A 25,290-nucleotide genomic window follows, 5' to 3' on the forward strand; every position below is an offset into this window, starting at 1 on the left:
GCATTTTTAAAAACATGGTCCTGGGCTTCCCTGGTGGTGCAGTGGTTAAGAATCCACCTGCCAATGCAGGGGACATGGGTTCGAGCGCTGGTCCGGGAAGATCCCACGCAAAGCAACCAAGCCCATGCACCACAACTACTGAGCCTGCGCTGTAGAGCCCACGAGCCACAACTACTGAGCCCCCCTGCCACAACTACTGAAGCCCGTGCGCCTAGAGCCTGTGCTCCGCAACAAGAGAAACAACTGCAGTGAGAAGCCCGGGCACCACAACGAAGAGTAGCCCCTGCTCACCACAACTAGAGAGTCTGCGCACAGCAACAAAGACTCAACGCAGCCAAAAATAAATAATTAAAAAAAAAAACATGGTCCTGTGATTACTTAAAAGTCTGACATACGTAACACTCTCTTACACCTTTTACTTATTATCTCATCCTCGCTACCCCTAAAGTGCAAGCTCCACGAGGGCAGGGATTTTTGTCTGCCATATACCTGGCACCTAGAACAGTGCTTAGTTAAGTCCTTAGTAAATTTTTTTAACACCTTTATTGGAGTATAATTGCTTTACAATGGTGTGTTAGTTTCTGCTTTATAACAAAGTGAATCAGCTATATGTATACATATATCCCCATATCTCCTCCCTCTTGTGTCTCCCTCCCACTCTCCCTATCCCACCCCTCTAGGTGGTCAAAAAGCACCGAGCTGATCTCCCTGTGCTATGTGGCTGCTTCCCACTAGCTATTTGTTTTACATTTGGTAGTGTATATATAAGCCCATGCCACTCTCTCACTTCGCCCCAGCTTACCCTTCCCCCTCCCCGTGTCCTCAAGTCCATTCTCTACATCTGCGTCTTTATTCCTGTCCTGCCCCTGCCCCTAGGTTCTTCAGAACCATTTTTTTTTTTTTTTTTAGATTCCATATATATGTGTTAGCGTACGGTATTTGTTTTTCTCTTTCTGACTTTGGTAAATATTTTTTTAAATAAATGAATGACTGGTAGCTACTATCCCCCTCTTGTTCTTTTCTTTCTTTTTTTTTAAAATTTAGTCTCAAATATGAGCTGCTCAGTGTTCAAGGCACTTAGGAAACAATGGTAATAGGGTCAGATTTCAGAGGATGCAACTGTCCCCCGCTTCTCATAGCAAACAGCTTTCTGGGGCTTAAGGAGGAAATTCTAGATTAAAACAAGGGTTTTTTCTTATGATGTCTGCAGCAACTAGTACACGTTAAATACCCAAGTCTAACTAGGACCTATGATAATCCTTATGCAAACTCTGTGTCAGTACCTGATTTTCTCTCATGGAGCTTCAAAAATAAAATCTTTATTTTTGGATAACTGGGTCCTTACCTGAGGAAAAGTGCATCTATTTCATGGTTTTAAGACAGGAAGCTGAGATGACTCTGCAGGTCATACTCAAATTTTTTAAATTTAACTCGTCAAAAACTCTCCTTACAAATACTGTTTGGATTAGGATAAAGAAAATGGTGTAAGTTATTGAATGAATATTTTTGTAGAAAGTAGAACTAAGGGATTTATTTAACAGTCAATATTGCAATAACATCTAACACCTCTAGAGTTTTGTAAACCAAGTTTAGATTTGTAGCCCGGGATCGACCAGAGGGGCTGGAGCAAAAGAGCTTTGACTAAACACAGGAACAAAGTGGATCCAGGGACTAGAAGTACTCCAGGGACTTCCCTGGCGGTCCAGTGGTTAGGACACCGCACTTCCACTGCAGGGGGTCTGGGTTTGATCCCTGGTCAGGAAGCTAAAATCCCACAAGCAGTGCAGTGTGGCCAAAAATAAAAATAAAAATAAAAATTTTGAAAAACAAAAAAAATAAAATAAAATAAAAAATAAAGAAGTACTCCAGAGACTACCCAGTGATTTGCTTCTTGAATGGCCCTGGAGGCACCTTCTCAAAATACAGCAGACTTGGGCTTCCCTGGTGGCGCAGTGGTTAAGAGTCCGCCTGCCGATGCAGGGGACAGGGGTTCGTGCCCCTGTCCGGGAGGATCCCACATGCCACAGAGCGGCTGGGCCCGTGAGCCATGGCCGCTGAGCTTGCGCGTCCAGAGCCTGTGCTCCGCAACGGGAGAGGCCACAAGAGTGAGAGGCCCCCATACCGCAAAAAAAAAAAAAAAAAAAAAAAAAAATACAGCAGACTTCCATATCATATCTATAAGCAATATCATTTCTTGCCCTTGGAAAGCTTTAAATGCTACCTTTCGCTAGTATGAAACCTGAGAGCATGATGCCTATTATTACTGGCAGTCTTTTTCTACCCCATTGCACCGTATTCTGTAAGTAATGAACTCCTGGAATTTCAAGCACAGGCTGTTAGGAATGGGAAATAAAGAACAAATTTGTGAGGCTGTGAAAAAGACAGTGGGTGTCACTTGCTACCCACATGAGGAGGGTGAAGGGGAAGGAAAAAGCAGAGACATTCTGAGGTTTCAAGCCTGGATGATGGGGAAGGTGGAGACACAAAATCTAGGAAGATAAGAGATGCCACTGTTTGGAGGGAGGAAAAGGGAGCACATGAGACAGTCCTGATGCTCCTCACTTGCACTCTCCAGCACGGGCCCTTTAAATCCATCTGTGCTGAAAGGGATGAGAAGTCTGTCCACTGCTTGGTACCATATGACACACTTGGTGACTTTCCAGTTACTGTGGCTGCCTAGCAAATTACCACAAAATATAGCAGCATAAAAATAACTATGCATTATGCTCACAGATTCTGTGTCAGGAATTCAGACAGGGCACAGCAGGGACAACTTATTTCTGCTCTACGATGTCTGAGGGCTCAGCTGGAAGACTTGAGGGCTGGAAGCTGGAAGCATCTGAAGGCTAGTTTATTCGTATGTCTGCAGATGAAGGCCGGCGTCAGCTTGGGGCCTCCTTTCCTCTCCCCAGGGGCCTCTCCACCTGGTCTCTCCCTATGGGCTAATTTGGGCCCTCACAGCATGGTAGCTGGCTTCCCCAGGGCAAGTGTCCGAGGCCTAGCTCCTGAAAAAAAGGATATAGAAGCTGTACCCTTTTCATAACCTACCCTGGAAAGTCACAGAGCATCACTTCTGTGGGCGTCTTTTGGTTGGACTAGTCACAAGCTCCCACCTAGATTCAAGGGAAGGGAACAAAGGCCCCCACTTCTTAGTGGGAGGAGTGTCAGTGTCACACTGTTAAAAGAGCACGTGGGGTGACATCAGTGAAAATGGAGGAATAAGGAACATCAAAAGTTCTTCCCTCCAAAAAAGCAACAAATAGCCTGGCAAAAACTGTCAGAATCGGGCTTCCCTGGTGGCGCAGTGGTTGAGAGTCCGCCTGCCGATGCAGGGGACACGGGTTCGTGCCCCGGTCCAGGAAGATCCCACATGCCGCGGAGCGGCTGGGCCCGTGAGCTATGGCCGCTGAGCCTGCGCATCCGGAGCCTGTGCTCCGCAACGGGAGAGGCCACGGCAGTGAGAGGCCCGCGTACCGCAAAAACAAACAAACAAACAAAAAACAACTGTCAGAATCAACTTTTTCAAAATTCTGGAAAGTAAGTAAAAGCTTACAGCAGCCCGGGGGAATGCTTAATCAAGGCAAAAAACAGCTGAATCTCGGTAAAGACAGAGAGCTTGGTGGTGTTTTAACTCATCTTGGTCCCATCCCTGCTCCCCAGCTCAGGGGTAGCCTAGACAATAACAGCCTGTATTTCTGGAACGGGTAAGAGCACCAGAGGGAGCAGAAAAATGGACCTCATTTGCCAAGAACTGTGGTTGTTTGTTTTGAGCTGTGTATTAGCTCAAGCTGCAGTCACAAAATACCACAGGCTGGTTGTTTGAAACAGCAGAAGTTTACTTTCTCACAGTTCTGGAGGCTGGGAAGTCCAAGATCAAGGTTCTGACTGATTCAGTTTTTGGTGAGGGCTTTCTGGTATCTCTTCCTCCTCCTGTGAGGACATCAGTCCCATCGGACTAGGGCCCCACCCTGATGACTTGCTTTAACCTTAACTATCTCCTGAAGGTCCTATCTCCAAGTAGAGTCACACTGGAGGTCAGGACTTCAACATATGAATCTGAGAGGGGCCGGGGTGGGGGGTGGGGCGAGCCCTAGAAACACAATTCACTCCATAACCATCTGCCTGGCAGCTCCTTGGAGGACTGGCTCAAAGTGTTTACCTTTATCTTGCCGAACTAAGAATTCTGCCAGTGTTGAGGCAGCTGCCCAGGGGCATTTGTCAAAAAACGTTTAAAGGCAATGTATTAGTCACAGCTACCGGGAGCACTGGATAACAAATGGGACAAACAACAGACTAACCAAAAAGCTTGAGAGGAAAGAGTGGAGAATGAGGTGCTTCGGCAAATAAGGGCTTTGAAAAGCTCTGACATGTTCCTGGTGTTTTGGGTTGAATTGTGTCTCCCCAAAAAGATTTGTTGAAGTCCTAATCCCCAATAGCTCAGAATGTGACCTTATCTGGAAATAGAATTATTGTAGATGCAGTTGGTTAAGATGAGGTCATGCTGGAGTAGGGTAGGCCCCTAATCCAATACTACTGGTGTGCTTGTAAGACAGCATGTGAAGACACAGACACACAGGGAGAATGCCACGTGAGATGGAGATGGAGATTAGAGTAATACATCTGCACGCCAAGCACTGCTAAGGGTTGTCAGCTGTCATGAGAAGCTAGGAGGCAAGGGACAGATTCTCCTTCGGTGCTTCCAGAAGGAACCAACTCTGCTGACACCTTCACTTCAGATTTTTGGCATCCAGAACTGTGAGCGAATAAATTTCTATTGCTTTAAGCCACCCAATTCGTGGTACTTTGCAGCCCTAGGAAACTAATACAACAGGTAAATATTAAAAGAAAATATAAATATGTTTGTTGTTTGTAACTCCTTTTTTTTTCTCCTATCTGGTTTAGAAGACAACTGCATAAAGAAATAATTATAAATCTATGTTGACAGGCACACAATAAAGATGTAATTTGTGACAACAACATAAGTGGGGGGGTGGAGTTACATATGAACCAAGTTTTATATCCTATTAAAATTAAGGTAGGAGTAATTAGAACTGGATTGGTATAAACTAAGCTGTTAATTATAACCCCCAGAGAAACCACTAGGAAAATAACTCAAGAATATAGTGTAAAAGAAACAACAAGCAAACTAAAATGGCGTACTAGAAAATACCTCTTTAACACAAAAGAAGTCAGTAATGGAAGACTGAGGAACAAAAAAGACATAAGAAATATAGATATCAATTTTGAAGTATATAATGCAGTATTGTTGACTATCATCACAATGTTGCGCATTAGATCTCCAGAACGTATTCATCTTATCCCAATAGCAAAATGACAGAAGTAGGTCCTTATCAGTAATTACATGAAATGTGGTGGATTAATCTTCAATTAAAAGGCAGAGACCGGGGCTTCCCTGGTGGCGCAGTGGTTGGGAGTCTGCCTGCTAATGCAGGGGACATGGGTTTGAGCCCTGGTCTGGGAAGATCCCACATGCCGCAGAGCAACTAGGCCTGTGAGCCACAACTACTGAGCCTGCGCGTCTGGAGCCTGTGCTCCGCAACAAGGGAGGCCGCGACAGTGAGAGGCCCGCACACCACGATGAAGAGTGGCCCCCGCTTGCCACAACTAGAGAAAGCCCTCGCAGAGAAACGAAGACCCAACACAGCAAAAATAAATAAGTAAATAAAGAGCGGCTCCTGCTCACCGCAACTAGAGAAAGCCCACATGCAGCAACGGGGACCCAACGCAGCCAAAAATAAAAACAAATAAATAAAAGGCAGAGACTGACAGAATGGATTTTTAAAACATAATCCGCTATACACTGTCTCTATGAAACACATTTTCAATTTAAAGGTAAAAATAGGGCTTCCCTGGTGGCGTAGTGGTTGAGAGTCCGCCTGCCGATGCAGGGGACTTGGGTTCGTGCCCTGGTCCGGGAAGATCCCACATGCCGCAGAGCGGCTGGACCCGTGAGCCATGGCCGCTGAGCCTGCGCGTCCAGAGCCTGTGCTCCGCAACGGGAGAGGCCACAAGAGTAAGAGGCCCACGTACCGCAAAAAAAATAATAATAATAAAATAAAATAAAATAAAGGTAAAAATAGGTTGAAAATTAAAAAATGAAAAAAGATATGCCATGTAAACAGTAACCAAAACAGGGCTGGAGTGGTCATAGTAACATTAGGCAAAATAGACTTTTAAGACAGAAACTGTTACAAGACACAAAAAAGTTTATTCATGATAATGTTAAAGGGCCAATCCATCAAGAAGATATGACAATTATAGACATATATACACCTAAAACAAAGCACCAAAGTAAATGAAGCAAAAACAGACAAGAATTAAAGGGAAAAATAGTTCAACAATAATAGATTGAGAATTCAATACTCCACATTTACATTTAACAAAGGAAAAAACAACTAGACAGAAGACTCAATGCTATAAACCAACTACACCTAGTGAATATCTACAGAGCACGCCACCTACCAACAGAACACAGTGTTCTCCTCCACGGCATAGAGGACATTCTCCAGGACAGACCATATGTTAGGCCACAAAACAGGTCTCAAAAGAATTTAAAAGATCAAAATCATACAAAGTATGTTCTCCAAGTACAATGGAATGAAATTAGAAACGAATAACAGAAGGAAATTTAGAAAATTCACAAATATGTGGAAACTCAGCCACACACTCTTAAACAACCAATTGTTCAAAGAAGAAGTCACAAAGAAACTAGAAAATACTTCAAGGTGAATGAAAATGAAAACACAAGATACCAAAATCTACAGGATGCAGTGAAAGCAGTACTCAGAGGGAAATTCACAGCTATAAATGACCATATTTTAAAAAATTAGAAAGATCTCAAAGCAATAACCTAACCACCCACCTTAAGGAACTGGAAAAAGAAGAGCAAACTAAACCCAACACAAGCAGAAGGAAGGAAATAATGAAGATTAGAGACAAATAAAATAGAGAAGCAAAAAACCCAAATGTTGCTTCTTTGAAAATATCCACAAAATTGATAAATCTTTAGTTAGACCTCATATTATCTCAATTTAAACTAATCTTACTTTTGTTCCCACCACTCCACTGAGACTGCATGTGTCCAATCCAAGGGCCACTGCTATTCTCAAATGACTTGAATTCTTACCAGCACTTGACACATTTGAGCACCCCCTTCTTCATTTGGCTCTCGTGCTTCTCTCCTGATTTTCCTTCCTCCAGGCCCAATCCTTTTCCATCTCCTTTGCTGGTTTCTCTCCTTACCTTGATCTCTAACGTTGGAGACTAAGGGCTCTGTCTAGGCTTTCTATCAACAGTCTCTTCTTATGTGCCCACATCCCATGGCTTCTAATAGCATCTCCAGGCCAATGAACTCACAAACCTGATCTCCAGCCAGGGCAAGACCCTCAGCTCTAGACTTAAATTCAACTGCTTGTTGGTCACGTTTACACTGGCATTTCACACTTTACATGCTATGTCAGTGGCACCACCCATCCAACTGCTCAAGCTAAAAGTCTAGAAGTTATCCTACGAAATCCAATCAATAAACAAGTGCTATCATTTTCACCTCTAAAACATACCCTGAATGTGTCCACTTCCATATATTTCCACTTCTGCCACCCTAAGCCAAGCCACCACCATCCTTTACCTTTATTACTGCAACAGCCTTCTATCTTAGATGTAGCAAACTGTCTCTCAGAAGCACCACTTTATTCATGAACTGGAGATGTTATAAACCTAAAAACATGTCCCAGACACCCTAACATGTAGAGTTCTGGGTTAGAATCACATACTGCCAGTTAAAAGCACTAGCATAATATTTGTAAAGAGAAAGAAGACAGAGGTAATCTTCCTATTGGTATTGCTGTTGGTAAGCGAGGTCACAGAGTACCAGTGCTTGGAGGAAGTTGTAAGGGTTAATTTGGTATTCCAGTATCTGGCCAGCTTTGTGGATATGAGGCACAGTGTCAGTGGTGGCAGGATTCCTGAACTCTGGATTCAACTACTGTGGGAGTCCTTCAGCTCCATAGCCCAGCAGTAGCCCCCCACTACTACTACTCTAGTCCTTCCCATCGATTTTGTAAATGTCTCGCTCTTTGTTTAAAATCCCTCTCTGCATAAAATACCTAAAGCGGTTTCTGCCTTGGCATTCAACCCTGATATATCTAACTGGTTTTCCTGCATCCACTCTTGCCCACCTATAATCCATTCTCCATCCAACAGAGAATTCCCTGAAAAATGTAAATCACATCACGCCATCTTCCATTTAAAATTCTCCAGTGGCTTCCCACCACACCTAGAAAACAACCCAAACTCCTTATTGTGGTACCAAGCCCTAACAGTCTGGCTCTGCCCACTTCTCTGATGGCATCCAGCCACTGGCCTTCTCTCAATTCCTGGAATAGGCCAAGCTTGGCCCTAGATCTTTACTACATGCTGTTCCAGCTTCATGGAATGCTCTTCCTTCTAGTTTCTCAAACATCTTGTCTTTCATGTTCAGATCACCTTCTTTAGCATCCCCTTTGTAAAAAGCCACTCTACGCTAGTTTCTCTGAGCACTTACTGGTGTCTAATTTTCTGTTGCTGTTTATTAATGACTGCTCCCTCCAAAAATGGATGTACCATGAGAGTAGGGAGGGACTTTGTCCCCTTATAGCATACTGTAGATGCTTAATAAATATTTGCATGAATAACTTAGGTAAAATCTTCAAGCAGAGTGAATTTTACTTCTGTTAGATAGAGTTACTCCAATGTTTCAACAAAAACTACAGATTATTCTTAAATATTAAGTTGAGGATAACAGCAGTTTACCATCTAGGCTTGAGTGCTGGGAATTACAAATTCTTTTGGCATACATTACATTCAACTTTGTACTCCAATGGATTTTTTTTTTAAACCCCAAAACAAGTCCATTTTAACACTGCAGCTGGAAAAACCAGCTATCCAAAAATCACTGATTTTTTAAAAATGTGACTTAGGGAACAAGGGGAGAAGAGAAATATTAGTGGGTAGATTTCATTCAGGATTACCGCCATTTTTTCAAAACTACTCTGACTTTTGCAATATCATGTTATGGGTTTTTTTGTTTGTTTTTTTGGCTGCATTGGGTCTTTGTTGCTGCGTGCGGGCTTTCTCTAGTTGAAGCAAGTGGGGCTACTCTTCACTGCGGTGCGTGGGCTTCTCATGGCGGTGGCTTCTCTTGTTGTGGAGCACGGGCTATAGGCACGCAGCCTTCGGTAGCTGTGGCATGGGGGCTCAGTAGTTGTGGCGCACGGGCTTAGTTGCTCCGCAGCATGTGGGATCTTCCTGGACCAGGGCTCGAACCCGTGTCCCCTGCATTGGCAGGAAGATTCTTAACCACCGCGCCACCAGGGAAGCCCCATGTTATGGTTTTTAAGAATAAATATACTCATTTTCCCCTCTTAATGCTACCTCCTCGCTCCCATCTGCTGTGTCGGGGGAGGCCTCACACTTGCTAGTCTCTAGAGAAACAGCACCATCTGCTGGGCAAAGCCTGCTGTGCACCTGTCTTGGTGATAAACGCTGGGCTCTCAACTTCTTCTGCCACCATGAACTAACTGGACACCAGTTAGGCTTAGCAACTCAGGCCAGCCTTGCAGAAGGCCAAACAGGAAGCCCTGCTACCCCAGAAGTGCTGATAAGATTAAAGACGCCTGAGGCTTCTAAGAAACCAACTTGGGTTTTGACCCAAGATTGGAAATCAGTGCTCCTGAGGGAAAGAGCACAACTAAGGCAGATCTGGATTAACAAATAGGAATAACAAGAGCCACAACTTTGAGACCTTTGTCCCCTGCATTCTCTGCAGACAAGATGCTGAGAAAATTTAGTAACTTTGTCTGTTTCTGGAAATTGCAGAGGTGAGAATTTTTTTCCCTTTCCCTTACTAAGGATCATGATTTGATCTGGACTCACCTCCTAGCTCACTACCCACTCTCTAGGCACTTTTCCCTTCCTCATGACCAGCCTACTTTATGACTCAAGTTCTTCCTAAGATCCTTTTCCATCACGTTAATTATGAATGCGTTTCCTAAGACCTCAGAAATATTCCACTCACCTCCTTTTTCCCTTCCTTCACACCCCACTCTGAGAATCTGATATTGCAACTTTCCCTTAATTTTTTAATCTATTTCCATCTTCAGCTACTCAGTATAAACTACAGTTTTTCTGGTACCCTTTTAATCATGGATAGTAAATGTCTCTTGCTGTAGACTGAATGTTAGTGTCCCCCCAAGGTGACGTATTAGTGGTGGGGCCTTTGGGGCCATGAATGGGATTAGTGTCCATATAAAAGAGGTCCAAGAAAGCTGCTTTACCCCTTCTGCCATGTGAGGTTACTCTGAAAAAGACAGCCATGTGTGAGGAAACAGGCTCTCACCAGACAATGAATTTGCCAGCATCTTGATCTTGGACTTCCCAGCCTCCAGAACTGTGAAAAATAAAGTTTTGTTGTTTATAAGCCACCCAGTGTCTGGAATTCTGTTACAGCAACCTAGATGGACAAAGATATTTCTCCAGCTCAATTCTCTGCTGGCTAGATACTGAGCATCCTCCTTTTCCTTTAATTCCTTTCTAATCTAGTCCCTGGTGCATAATTTTCTTTCTTTCCTTCCTTAATTTTCCAATTGTTCATTTACTATCATTAAGAGACCCCTTTTCTGTCGCCTTCTCATAAACTTTTTCAGAAATTATATGAAGTTCATCCTTTAATTACCATTTGTGGCTTTACCATCACTTACAAATTACCCCCATTTCTAAGATTTACTTAAATTCATTCCCCTTTCACTACTCTTCTATATCTTCATAGTCCTTATATTTCTTAATTAGCTACTAGAAGATAAAAACTGTCAACATAAAATCTTTTATAGTCCCTGTCCTCTCACATTTGCAAGGCTACTTCCTTTTCCTTATTCAAAGCATCCCCAAAATTATTCCTCCAGGATTCATTAGTTTTTCTTGATTAATTAGGAGAATAATTGCCTCCTTCAAGCATTATCTTATATACCTCAAATATAAGATTCTCAAAAATCTAAGGAATCTACTCATATCTTGAATGTTTACTATCCAAATGAAATAATAACCACTCAGGTTAGCCATATATGTATATATAACTCAAATGATAGTCAGTGGTTTTCTACTGGCATTCCATTAAAACACACACATGCATATTCACACATATCACAAACACACACAAGATTAAGGCAAAAAACTAAACTAAAATTCTTATTTGTCCAATCTCTCTTCAGTTTCTCTTCTGCTTATGGCAGTAAGCAAACCTACATAAAACTGAGTGAAGGAACTTCCCTGGTGGAGCAGTGGTTAAGAATCCGCCTGCCAATGCAGGGTACATGAGTTCGATCCCTGGCCCGGGAAGATCCCACATGCTGCAAAGCAACTAAGCCTGTGAGCCACAACTACTGAGCCTGCGCTCTAGAGCCCTTGAGTCACAACTACTGAGCCCGCGAGCCACAACTACTGAAGCCCACGTGCCGCAACGAGAGGCCACCGCAATGTGAAGCCTGCACACTGCAACAAAGAGTAGACCCCGCTCACCGCAACTAGAGAAAGCCCGCACGCAGCAACGAAGACCTAACGCAGCCAAAAATAAATAAATATAATAAATAAATTTATTTAAAAAAAAAACAACTGAGTAAAGAAGAAAAAGTTTTTATTAATTACCACATGAAATTGACATGACATCCTATTAGGCTGAACTAGGATAAATAATGCTGTTATAAAATTTACATTTCTCACATCCATTTCAGAGAAAATATTAGATATTAGGGCTCTTCTAGGTCTTATGGACAAATTTCAGCAAACCTTTTGTTTTTTAATAGTAAACAGCAATTAACATATGTTCTCAAACTATGTTAAGAAGCAGTTAGCAAGGTTAACTCTGAAATCTGTGATAAGTGACAGGATTAGGACTGTTTTGTTAAACATTAGGAAGCACATTTCTATTTTAGCTGTTACATTAGTGCATCTTTTTCACTGGTAAGGCAACTGCTTGCTGTGGGTACCACAAAGATTAGCAAGTTTCTTAAGTAACAGATATATGACTAATCAAGACTCAAATGAGTTTCCTTTCCCAACTTTGCTCTCTTTTGGAGCAGAAACAAATAGCTTTGTCATTTGTAAATAGGGAGGTTAATAGCTTGAAATTCAGTTGCTGTAATCTTCTAACTCACAATTTAAAAGGGAAGTAGATTATTACTAGGAATGTCTTCGAAATACTTCTAGTTTTTAAAATAACCAGGCTTCTGAGTAACTTCTCAAACCTACCTTTCTATTTTGGTACATGACTTGATAAACATAACACATTTGACCTGTATAGTAGTAATTCCTTCTATCAACTATATTTCGCCCTCAATAATGGTTAGAGCTGTGGTTTCAAACAATTTCTACATATAAAGCATCATCTTTAAATAAGTTTCCTTTTCACTGAACTGAGATTCTTTTTCCCACTTACGTGCTTGTGAAAGGTAATTTGAACATACACACACTTACATACCTTATGTATGTGTATATATGTATTTTTTAAGTAAGTTACTTTTACCATTAGAATAAAACTAGACTACAGGGACAACTCTGTGAGGACAGTTTGGTCTTCCTTAGAACTCCTCCTCTAGGTTGAGGAAGGCAGGTACAGTTCACTGAAGGACGTGATGAGGCTGAAGTAAGTCTTCTCATCATCTGTTAACCCTGCGTTGCCAGGTCTCACCACCACAGCTACGTGCACGTCAGCTTCCTCAGCAGCGCTGGCCTCTGCGAAAATCCAAATATGTGTCAGAAATGGTAGAATATGATGTTTGGGATTTGCTTCAAAATAATCAGAGGGATGTGGGAATGTAAGAAATAAGTCTGGTCCAGATTTGATAACTGTTGAAGCTAAAAGACAAGCACAGGGGGTGGACTTATTATTCTTTTATATAAGTTTTGATTTTTCCATAAAATTTTTTTTCAAATGCATAACTAACTGTACTGACAGACAAGGAGGGCAGTGTGTCCTAGACTTCTAAGCTTTATTAAGTACTTATGAATGCACAAAGACAGAGCCATGTCTCCAGCTTTCTTCCATTCCCTCCCATCAGTCCTAGAGAGAACTGAGCTCTTTCCCAAAGGACAGGCTGTCAGGAATAATACCAATTAAGTAGATAAGGGGCAAATGGAATCCCAGGATCTAATCAGGCTGAAATACCTACTCTCACACCTGGAGCCCAAACATGTCACAACCCTTGGCTAGACTGCCCATCTTTTTTGTCTGGCAAATTCCTACTCTTCAAAATTCAGCTCAAATGTTCTATCTTCTAGAGCTACTACCATCTGTATTAGAGCATCCTATGTGCTCCATTAACACCCTGTATTTAGTCCTATCAAGACAATATGATTTGACATGTTATTACCTGTTGTCTCTCTCCTCATTGGACTAAGAGTGTTTTAAGATCAGTGACTGCGTGGAAGTAAAAACAGGACTAGTCAAATGAAACTAGGTAAGCTATGTATTTGAGGGGATATCTCTAATATGTCTTGGGTTAGGTACCCCTCCTCATTTTGTGTCCATCTGAAAGATAATAGCTAATACCTTGTATTAATTTAGCACTTACTATGTGCCAGGTACTATTCTAGGACCAGAGATATGTGAACAAAACAAAGTTCCTGCTTTCCTGGAACTTCCACTCCCATCTAAATCTTCACAACGACCCTGAGGTTGTTAGTATTACTATCTCCATTCTACAGATGCAGAAACTGAGAGCTAGCAAGTGGTAGAACTGAAATTTGAAATCGTGTGTCAGACTCTGTGGTCTGTGCTCTAGAACAAGGGTCAGCAAATTATGGCCCACCGCCTGTTTTTGTAAACATGGTCTTATTGGAACAGTCACACCCACTTACTTATGTACTATCTGTGGCTGCTTTTGCATTACAAGGACCAGAGTTGAATAGCTACTATCTGGCCCTTGACAGCAGTGGTCCCCAACCTTTTTGGCACCAGGGACTGATTTCATGGATGACAATTTTTCCACGGACTGGGTAGTGGTGGGGGACGGTTCAGGCGGTAATGCGAGTGGCGGGGAGCGGCAGATGAAGCTTCCCTCGCTTGCCTGCCACTCACCTCCTGCTGTGTGGCCCGCCTCCTAACAGGGGGCTGGGGACCCCTGCTTTACCGAACAATTTTGCCAACTCCTGCTCTAGAGCATTGCTGCTCTGAATGTAGTCCCTGGACCATCAGTGTGGAAATCACGTGGAAGCTTGTTACAAATACAGAATGTCAGGTTCCCCAGTGTGCAACTACTGAATTAGGACCTGCAATTTAACAAGTGACTCCTCTGCACAGAGACTAAGTTTTTTTTGTTTTATTTTGTTTGTTTGTGTTTGTTTGTTTGTTTTTTGCGGTACACGGGCCTCTCACTGTTGTGGCCTCTCCCGTTGCCAAGCACAGGCTCCAGACGCGCAGGCTCAGCGGCCATGGCTCACGGGCCCAGCCGCTACGCGGCATGTGGGATCCTCCCAGACCGGGGCATGAACCCGTGTCCCCTGCATCAGCAGGCAGACTCCCAACTACTGCGCCACCAGGGAAGCCCAGAGACTAAGTTTTGATCAGAAATTTCAAGGAAGGAGGAATTGCAGGCAGCCATAAAGTACATGTGCAAACAGTAGGAGAATGGACACAGGACACAGGTCTGTGGTCACAGAGATGGGGCATACTTGGGCAGATAGAGCAAAACTGGGGAAGACTCTGAAACACATTCTTTGCAATTCAGATCTGGTGTAATAAGAAACCCCAGTAGTTTCTCAATCTGTGGAAAACAGCCAGAGCAACGGAATACATTAATTAAAGGGCAGCAGTGCTAAGAAAGAGTAAATGGGGCAGAGCTGTCTCTTCCACCTACCCACCTCCTACGAAAGGACTGTCACCTCCCAGAGCAAAAACAGTGCTCCAAAATCCCCTCTTCAGGCAAATTGTGCAGATGCCATTCACTCCAGCAGCAAAGGCATTGCCTTCCATGCACCCCAAGTTCCCAGCCTGGTTGCCTCAAGCACAGTCCTCTGGACCAGCAACCCAGGATCTCAACCAAGTTGAGTCATCACTATCCATGTGGGACTTACTAGTTAGTGACCGTTCCACATTCAGCCTCACACCAAGATCACCACGGGGCAAGTTTTTGTCCTTAAGCAGCGATTTGCTCTTTTCATATATTATTGAGACACTTGTTGACTTCAAACCCTGGACCTTTTTTTTCTTTCCCTCCAAAGGGAAAAAGCCTTTCAGTTCTCTCTTTTATATTTGAGTATTATTTGTGATATCAACTTAGTCTTCCACTCTGCCTTGGCAGTGGAAGTCTGGACACGTGCTACTAAAACACAGGATCAGAGACAATAGAAAAGAGCAAGGCAGGCAGCCAGGTGCCTGACCCTCTCCCAGCTACAGGTGAGCCCAGGCCTGGCCCTACTGCCTAAGCAGGAGTGGGGCTGGCAGAAGATGAGGGGCAGGAATAAAACCTCCTTGCAGAGGACTCAAAGGAGAGACAACTTGGAGATTATCTCTAGTCTCTAAAGAGAATAGGAATAATTTCTGGGACTGCTACCTAAGGATATGGCTTAAGTGAAAAGAGAAAGACTTGAAATTATAGATGTACTATGATGGCAACTAGAAAAAAAAATGTGGCTAAAGACAAGAATATGAAGAAACTATAAGTGGTCTTCAGGCAGGGGTTACAATTATTAGCAGTAACCAAAAAGCAGGGAATAAGGCGAGGGTCTGGGGATCACAGGTTGAATCATGCATTCAATCCCAGAATGCTTGGGACAGGCTGACTTTGTCGGGAGCTCCAGCCACAAAGCAGATCTCTAATTCTAAGCCTGCAGACACTCACCGTTCAAAATCCTAGCGGAATTAAATATAGGGCAAACCATGGATTTTCATCTCCAACAGCCCTGTTTACGTGAATGACTAAAGAAAAGCAATTCACGGGTTAAACCAGCTAAACTCACCAGAAAGAGGCCTATTTCCTTTGCATAGGGAGCAAAACAAAGCAAAAGGTCTTCAAATTATCATTCCTCACACCTTTATCTACACAGATAGTAAAGTGACCTCCCCAGCCCACCACTCAAAGCCCCCAAAAGCCATTCAAGGAAGAGGGTAAAATGTAGCTTTGAATCAGTAAATGGTTTATACACAGAAATATGACAGGCAAACATTTACAGTACGCTGATAGTTCAAAGCAGAGGCCAGATGAAATGGCTATTGGTACATAGGGTGTAGCCTGGCCAGCTGGTTACACAGTGAACCTTGAAGCTGTGTGTCCATGCGTCTGTCTCTCACCTTCAGTGCAGTTAGACACGCAAATGCAAAGCTTTCCAGGATGCAGAAAAATAAGATGACAGTTTGTAGAACCCTTGCACTTTGAGGCTGACCCAAATCAGGACGTGCAGCAGGGGCAGGTCCCCGCTAAATCTACTGAGCTTTCAAAACTCAAAACAACAAATGGCTGTGATTTGCTACCATCTCCCTAGATCAAAAATTCCAGGCTAGATTCACCGAGGATTGAAATTTAACAAAGCTATTAGCGGTTACTGAATGTCAACTGTACGTCAGGTAAAATTAAGCCTGTCTACCACTCTTTGTCTGGAAAACACATTATGACTTCTTGAAGGCATTAGATGGCCTATGCTGGTTAAGATTTTTTTTTTAAACTGCTTCACAAATGAGTATATATTTGCTTATATGCCTACAGATCATACCTAACATGATAAACCAAAGCAGCAGACAAAGAACATACTCACACACGCTAGCACAGATAAGATGCCTTTGCTAGCAGCCTGGGTTTGCCTTTAGGTGACATCTCTGAAAAGTCCCAGTGACTGGGAGTGACTCTAGTTCTGCGACAACGAACAGAAGGGCTGGAGGGAGGAATGTCAACTACAGACTGCCGAAGCTGCTTCCACAGGGCCCAGGAGTCCCTCGGAGCCACCAAATAGGAGAGCGCCCCTGCCCTCCGCCCCTTTTCCCTAACTCCCTTCTTGAGCCTGGTGAAATAGATGTAGTGTATCAGAGCGGCTGCACAGTACACAAAGCCCTGTTTTATGGGTAAACGAAGGGTAAAACTTACGATCCAAGATGAGTAGAAGAAACACAAATAAGTAAAACTATCCTCCAACACAAGTGCAATTACAAATACACCAAAGTAGGACCCCGAGAGATGCACAGACTCTAAGGAAAATGACCACAAGATCAAAGGCTGCAGCCAGCTGGGGGAGTCTGGGAAAGCCTCGCCAGCCAGGGACAGAGACCACCCACCTCCCCCAGCACCCCCCAACCTCTTTGCCTGCTGCTGCTTGCTTCCTTCTTCACTACCGGTTCCTTCTGTAATTCTCTGGAGGACTCATCTTCTCACACAGATAGATGCTTGAGCGTATGCTTTACGTTTGGTCAAAACTGCTCTTGAGGGCTTCCCTGGTGGCGCAGTGGTTGAGAGTCTGCCTGCCGATGCAGGGGACGCGGGTTCGTGCCCTGGTCCGGGAAGATCCCACATGCCGCGGAGTGGCTGGGCCCGTGAGCCATGGCCACTGAACCTGCGCGTCCGGAGCCTGTGCTCCACAACGGGAGAGGCCACAGCAGTGAGAGGCCCGCGTACCGAAAAAAAAAAAAAAAAAAAAAAAACTGCTCTTGAAATCACTTAAATTGCCGATAAAGTACGGTATGTGCTGTTTCATACATTCACTCCTTACAGTGATAATGCATGTGCTAATGCACTGTATATAATATAAAGAGGGCCATGCTGGGTAAAAAAGATGCCAATCTTTAAACATGAGATCCGTGTGCAGTGAGGTTGAGGTTTACAACATGAGGGGCTCCCGGGGCCTGAGCCCATCTGAGGGAAAGGAGAAATGAGGCTCCTCCTCGATGAGGGGCAGTGCTCATCAGCCAGCAGGACAATGAGGCAAAATCGCTCCAACTACAGACTTCTCTCTCTCTCTCTCTCACTTTTTTTTGCTGAGGGTGTATAGCTGATCTCACTGCTGTTAAGTACATTTGATGCAGGTCCGCTGTGACTTGCCTGTGCTGGACTAGCCACGCACCCACCCTCATACCCCTGGCTGCATGCTCCTTCCCACCCTTACGGCTGGCTGCCTCTGTTATCTCCCCATTTCATGTTAAAAGGAGAAGGATTCATCTTTCCAATGCCACTTCCCCCAATGATGGGTAGATGGAGAGGGAGGTGGGTTGGCTGTTTCACTGTTTCCTTTTATAAACCTGCTTCATTTTCCAGGGCTACCCACATAAACTTTCTTTACGAAGGCAAAGCGTGTGCAGTGCCAGGCTCGGCTCCCACCCTGGAGTGTACAGTGCAAGAAGTCAGATTACTCACCTCGGGTGACATCCGTCAGAAACAAGATGTTGTTGGTTGAGCACCCAATGCTGCTGGCAATCTTTCGATAACTCTCACTCTCCACTTTGTGTCCAATCTTGGTATCAAAGTGACCGTCCACAAGCTGGACACAGGGAAGGGCAAAGAACGATGCTACAAACACACACGCAACCCAGCCCCTCTGTCTCTCATCCCTTTTCTCTGAACAACTCAATAATCATAGTGACTTCATCCACTCGACAAATATTCCCTGTAAGTCTACTTCATAGAGAACTTTATGGAAGCTACAAAAAGTAAATGTAAACTAAGGTTTTATAGAAATAAACATTTGGAAAAAGAAAACTACCAATTCAATGTATATAAGATCATTTTATAATCTTGGTTTTCTTCCATTAGCATTAATTTTATATCCAAAATCTTTTAAAATATATATGCCCCACTTCCTATCCTTAAAACACTATATTCACTCAAACTACTTATTAGACTGGGTTTCACCCGATGAAAGGTTCTCAACATTGTCCTTTTGACCCCAGAATGACCAGATTTCTCTAAACTGCCTAATTAGTAAGCTATTACTTTACTTCCAAGAAACCTTCATTTTCTAATTAAAACATTTTTAAATTCTACCCAAGAGCTCATATATACCCTTGACATCTTAGAAATAACTGGGGTCAAATATATAACTTACTAATTTAACCAACAGTCATTAAAATAAGTTCACATTTAGGATCAGCTATTACGATATGATCTTTCGAATATTTTCAGAACTTTTCACAAACTAAAAATAAGCCTAACAAAGATAAATTAAGGTAATATTAATATTGTGATTTTTAAAGTTAAGAATTGTTTTGCATATTTTCTTTCTCTCTCAAGTCTGCCTCACACTAAGCAAGTGTAGAATAAAGTTTTATTACTGAACTCGGAGGGTAATTACTGTGTCCTGTCTACTATCACCTATTGTCTATTTCATCAGAGAGAGCAGAAAAGAAGCTTAATCTGTTCAGAGGAGAATAGTTAACAAGCAATTAAAGGGTTTTACTACTGATTTAATATTTGACTTAGAACTAAGAGGAAAAGCAGGAAGGTAAAATGAGACTATGACAATCTCCAAAGTCAAAGTGTTCTCTGCACATGGTAGAGGGTCAATAAATATTTATTTTAAAAAAATAGTTGGCTGGGCCTCCCTGGTGGCGCAGTGGTTGAGAGTCCGCCTGCCGATGCAGGGGATACGGGTTCGTGCCCCGGTCTGGGAGGATCCCATATGCCGCGGAGCGGCTGGGCCCGTGAGCCATGGCCGCTGGGCCTGCGCGTCCGGAGCCTGTGCTCCGCAACGGGAGAGGCCACAACAGTGAGAGGCCCGCATACCGCAAAAAGAAAAAAAAAAAAAAAAAAAAAAAAAATAGTTGGCTGAGTAAACTACTGTGAATCACTAATTTCAGCCTGTATTCAGTTAGTCAGCATTTCTTTTTATAATCATAAATGTAGTCCCTTTTTCCAATGACTACCCTGTCTTCCAGGGGACGTAGGGACTGTGGGACAGAAAAGCTAGCAGGACTTTTCTCAGGTACAAGGAATGTTAATAGGAGGCCTTAAGTAATCACCGTGTAATAACATGCGCAGTTCTCTTACAGAAGAATGCTGATTCTGCTAAAATAAAATCTGTCTCTCTCCAAAGTACCAGAAACAAATGAATCCACCATGTACTCTCCTGCATTCAAGAAGTCTGTGTGGGGCTTCCCTGGTGGTGCAGTGGTTGAGAGTCTGCCTGCCAATGCAGGGGACGCGGGTTCGTGCCCCGGTCCGGGAGGATCCCACATGCCGCGGAGCGGCTGGGCCCGTGAGCCATGGCTGCTGGGCCTGCGCGTCCGGAGTCTGTGCTCCTCAACGGGAGAGGCCACAACAGTGAGAGGCCCACGTACCACCAAAAAAAAAAAAAAAAAAAAGAAGTCTGTGTGCCCTTTTGTGAGGGACAGTGGCATGAGCCACTCTTTTACATCTTACCTAATACTTTAAAACAACCAAAAGAAGCCATTAGTTTCCTTTCCTTTGGGTTGATGATTTTCTAATACTGACAAGATAGCTGATTTACAAGCTAGCTTCGGTCTTATTTATCTGTGAGAGAGATATATATGGTTCTAATACTACTGTCATCAGAATCACTTAGGGTAGATATTTGAAAATGCAGATTCCCAACCGTAGCCCAGACCTGCTGATATAGATTTGCCAGGAAACAGGGCCCAGGGATCTACATTTTTAACAAACTCCTCAGGTGATCCTTATGCACAGCAAAGTTTAAGAACCTCTGATGCAAAGATTGGTACCACAGCTACATTTCACCCTTCCACAATGTATTCCCCAGTTTTTCCACTTCTTTTTTACAACCTGCATAGCATATGTAAATGCAATTATCTGAATGCTGCTTAGCTTATAACTGTAGCACTCACATTCACTGTTTTATGCTTTGATGGTGTCAAAAAAACAAAGTAACCGGGTAACCTACCTCAAGAATATCTCCCTCTGTAGAATGCCCAAATAACAGTTTCTGTGCCTCTACACTCCCTGAAGAATAGATATACACCTTCATTCCAGCCTCTCTCCATTTCCTGACTGCTGGAACCACATCTTCAAAGAACCTAGAGGGAAGACCACCAAGTTGAAATGAAGGAACACGTTATCCAGCCAAATGAAAACCAATCAAATAGCTGCCACAAGTTTCTCTATTTGTGTCCAAATGGTCGCCAGGAAAAGCACCTCCATGAGACTGTGAACTCCTGCAGATCTAATGAGCGTGTCCCCAGGGTCACAGTAGATTAGAAGCAGTAATTTAGGTCGAGGGGAGAAAGTTTTTGACAGACAGCCACACTAAGGGCAGTAAAAAGTGATTACAGATAAAGAGATAAAAGAAGAAAGGAATTTTTTTTTAATTGAAGTATAGTTGATTTACAATGTTGTGTTAGTTTCTAGTGTACAGGAAAGTGATTCAGTCAAATATATATATATATATATATATATATATATATATATATATATATATATTCTTTTTCAGATTCTTTTCCATTATAGCTTATCACAAGATATTGAATACAGTTCCCTGAGAAAGGGATTTTTTGAATTCCCAAGAAATTCAAAAAAGCAAACAACAATACTAGTTTACTGTTGTGTGCCTTTGATATAATTCATGACGAGAAAAGGTTCAATTATACCCAGTGTGCCTTAAGAGAGCATGTTAATGCTTTTAGAAAGATCTACACCCAAACAATTAAAAAAATGTTTGGAGGCTCAAAGCTATTAATCTTTGATTAGCTAGAAAACAGAACTACATTTCTTGAGAACTAAGAAAACCTTCGGTTTTACTATACAGAAAAAAAAGTATGTAACAGATCAGTTAACAGACATGTACCATTTCACATTAGCTAATCAGCAATGATTCCTGACAGTCTTGTTCACCAACTCTACAGTAGACAACATCACAGGAGATGGGTGAAAAGAGAAGTACAAGAATCTTGGGATGTGGAACCAGTCATCTATAAAAGATTAACTGGAAGATGTCAGAGAAGTCTTCTACTGGATGAAACAATATTGAACAAATTGAAGAAAAGGGATTACCTACTAGTTCAAAACAAGCAGTAACTGTAAGTTACTTTGTGTTACTTTGCACTCAGAGACAGGATTAGTCCATGTTGAATTTGCAGATTGTTATTGCTCCAAAGCAGGGCTTAGAAGTCAAAGATGATTTATTTCAAGTCCTTGGTTTTAAAATTAAGGAACTAAAACCAGGAGAAGGATGGGCTAACTCCCGTGAGCATCATCTCCTGACTCCAATACTTTGAGTGTTTTACCAAGTGAACTAACTGATATTTATTTCCACATCACCAGCTTATCCTGAAATTCTAAAGCATCCTTAAACGGTGGAAGCCCCTTGTAAAGTACATAAAGGAATGGCATCTCAGTTGACAGAAAAACAAAAGAAATATAGGCAGCTAGTAACAGTCTTGGATCTTAGGGTTTACATCAGGCAATGCCCTGAAATCCTTAGTGGCAGCAACTTATTAAGATTTCTTGATATAGCAACATAGGACTCACGAGTCTCCTTTGGCAGGAGTGCTCTTAGGAACCCCACAGTCAAGACTCCGAGGTCTGGAAGTTGCTGTAACAGCACAGAACAGAGTGGCACTGCTGACACTGAGTAACCCCACAGTGACGGGGTGCATAATTTTATAGCATTCTTACTTCTCTAACAGAGCAGAAAGCAGGTAATCTAACTATCAATCCTGGGAAGCAGCCCAACCGTGCTATCACTCATACACTAAGGATCAGATATGACTTAGTTCAAGGAAGTCGCCATTTTCTAAGAAGCTGTTTTTTGTGTGGGGGGGTTTTGTTTTTGTTTTTTTTTTGTTTTGTTTTTTAATTGGAGTACAGTTGATTTACATCTAGGAAGCTGTTTTAGACTTGGGTTAAAAGTCTCCAACCATCACACAAAGCCAGACACGGGCCTGGGGGATTTATCTGGGTGAAATGCTTTATCCCAGCTTTGAAAAAACAAAGCAAAATAAAACACTCACTTGTTGGAATAAAAAGAATGTTGACTTTACCTACTTTGCAAATCATGCAACTTACACTGGAGAGAGGGGACTAGTGGAAAATGTATTTGCTTTGGTGGCTAGTGAAGTGTTTAGAGTCACTTGAGGAGCTACATACTCTGCTTTCATGCTCCCAGCTTTGAATGCCGCCCTCCACATGTGGCCCTGCAGCTGTTTCAGCGCTGTGGTCTTCCGGTCCAGAGACATCTGCCACCACACGTTATCTACCACGGCCTGGATCATCCGCTGTAGGTCATCCGCCCCATTCCCAGATGCTGCTGGGATCGGAACAGCCCCATCCAGGTGGGAGTCCTCTTCAGCCTTTAAATCATAAACAACACAAAATTTGTTTCTTACTCATTTTTAAAAAGATCCCTTAAAGGATACCTGAAAACTAGCAGACCAACTTTCTCCAACCACCTTTAGCACTGAGCCCTGTTAAAATTAAAGTATCCTACACTTTGGGACTGATATGAATGATTCCTAAAAAAAACTGGATTATAATCAATAAATTTACCTTTCCTGTATCACTAAAGCTGAAACTTAAACCAAGAGGCATGTTGTGTGTGAGAAAAGAGATAGCACAAAATGATAAAATGTTATAATAAGACCTGGTTTGTTGATTCACTTACTAGGACCAACAAACCAGGACTTCAGTTAAATCGGATCATTTTTCTCTGCACTATAACTAACTGAGGAAGAAATAAAGAAAATCTCAGTGAAATTAGTTTATGCCTGGAATTCAATGAAAAGAAGCTAGTGAAGCAATGTCTGGGGTTGGTTAGTCTCCTGCAATCTCCCACATCTTGCAAAACCTTAATAGCTATTCAGAAGCTGTTTAGCCTATGACAATGCGTATGTCCAATCCCTAAAGACTCAATGATTTATATGCTACAATGAGGGAATATGTATGTATGTTTCAACAACAGGAGTTGAGACAACAAAAAAAGGTAAAGAAGGGAGTGTTTCAGACTAACCCTGAGTTATCTAGAAAATTCAACAAACCCAAATGCCCCATGCCTTAAAGGATGTGACTCTCTTTCCAATCCTAACTTCTAACATTACAGAATTTACAGAAAGCCTTCCACATTGTCCAATGTAGAAAATTAACTCAAAAAAGCCAGAGAGTTAGCTCTGCATAGCATGTAAGACCTTTGCCAATGAAGCAATTTTAAATACAAAAACAACAGATCAGGAGTTCCACAGCACACAATGTGGAAGGAGAAAGACTGAAAACTGGGGAGGGATCAAAGCAGAACAAAGTACATGTAACGAAGGCGAAGGCGGGTATGAAGGCTGGGCTGAATGTGAGCTGGGGAGAGAGGTGTGTGAGGGCCCAGGAACTCTGTGGAAGGCCAGCAGGAGCTCACGCCATGAGGAGGAGAGAGTGGAGAATGAGGTGATGAGCTGCTATCACTTGGAGACATTAATGAAAAATGTGATGAGATGGCACAAGACCCTTTTGCATTCCACCCAGAAATGACTTAGTTTTATAAATACATGATATTTTATGCAACTGAAATAGCTCCAGAAAGAGGCAATTGTAGAGACAAAACACTGCCATTTATGTCATTATATCTGGCCTTTTAATTAGGTACTGTGAATTCCTAAGCAGGCAAGTCACTACAACGTCCGTGCCCTGTGAATCCAGAGCACTTATTTTAAAATATGCTCAGAGAATATTCTAAGTCTTTAGGCATCCTCAGTTCTAACACCCTTGGGAATGTAGAAGCAATGGAATAGAAATATCTCAACCTGTATCCTCAAAAGATTGACATCCTGCTGGCACTCCTCTTCTTCCCAATGTGTCTGCAGATACTCTTTAACATTTTCTTTGATGTAAGGAAATAAAATGTCCTGGATAAAAGTGCAAAAGAAAAGAACAAGAATTAGCTTTAGTGGTTTGCATGAGATCAAGTTCTTCAACAATCTCACCTTAGCTAATTCTAGCAAATAAGACGATGAAAATTTCATTGAAAATATGAAAATTGGTGCTCCGGATATAGGAGTCAGACGGAGACTGAGAAACAAACGAACTAGATCAAGAGTCAGCACCTACAGCCTGTGGGCTAAATCTAATCTTCTCCCATTTTTGTAAATGAAGTTTTATTGGAATGTGCCCACACTCATTTGTTTACAGGGTGTCTATGGCCACTTTGGGGCCACAATGCAGAGCTGACTTGTAACCAAGACCATATAGCCCTCAAGGTCTCAACATTTAGTATTCAGTCCTTTACAGAAAAAGTTTGCTGACTCAAACCAGATGGCTAGGCTATACATCCTTGAGGATAGGGATCAAGTATACCCTGCTCACAGCTACA

General features: G+C 42.6%; 1 protein-coding gene across 2 annotated transcripts in view; it reads right to left on the bottom strand.

Moving 5' to 3' along the window:
- Positions 1-11,669: 11,669 nt before the first annotated feature.
- The window catches only part of ENOPH1 (enolase-phosphatase 1), a 33,708-nt gene continuing 20,087 nt past the window's right edge, over positions 11,670-25,290 (bottom strand). For both annotated transcript variants that reach the window (XM_082632512.1, XM_082632513.1), the window contains exons 2-6: positions 24,725-24,826; positions 23,088-23,290; positions 20,887-21,019; positions 18,387-18,510; positions 11,670-12,783 (exon numbers count right to left, since the gene is read on the bottom strand). In XM_082632512.1, coding sequence (XP_082488638.1) covers positions 12,644-12,783; positions 18,387-18,510; positions 20,887-21,019; positions 23,088-23,290; positions 24,725-24,826 — 702 coding nt within the window. In that variant the 3' untranslated portion in view covers positions 11,670-12,643. The remainder of the gene's footprint in view (positions 12,784-18,386; positions 18,511-20,886; positions 21,020-23,087; positions 23,291-24,724; positions 24,827-25,290) is intronic.

The sequence above is a fragment of the Mesoplodon mirus genome (assembly GCF_964341445.2).
Source record: "Mesoplodon mirus genome assembly, chromosome: 2".
In the NCBI taxonomy this organism is placed as follows: domain Eukaryota; kingdom Metazoa; phylum Chordata; class Mammalia; order Artiodactyla; family Ziphiidae; genus Mesoplodon; species Mesoplodon mirus.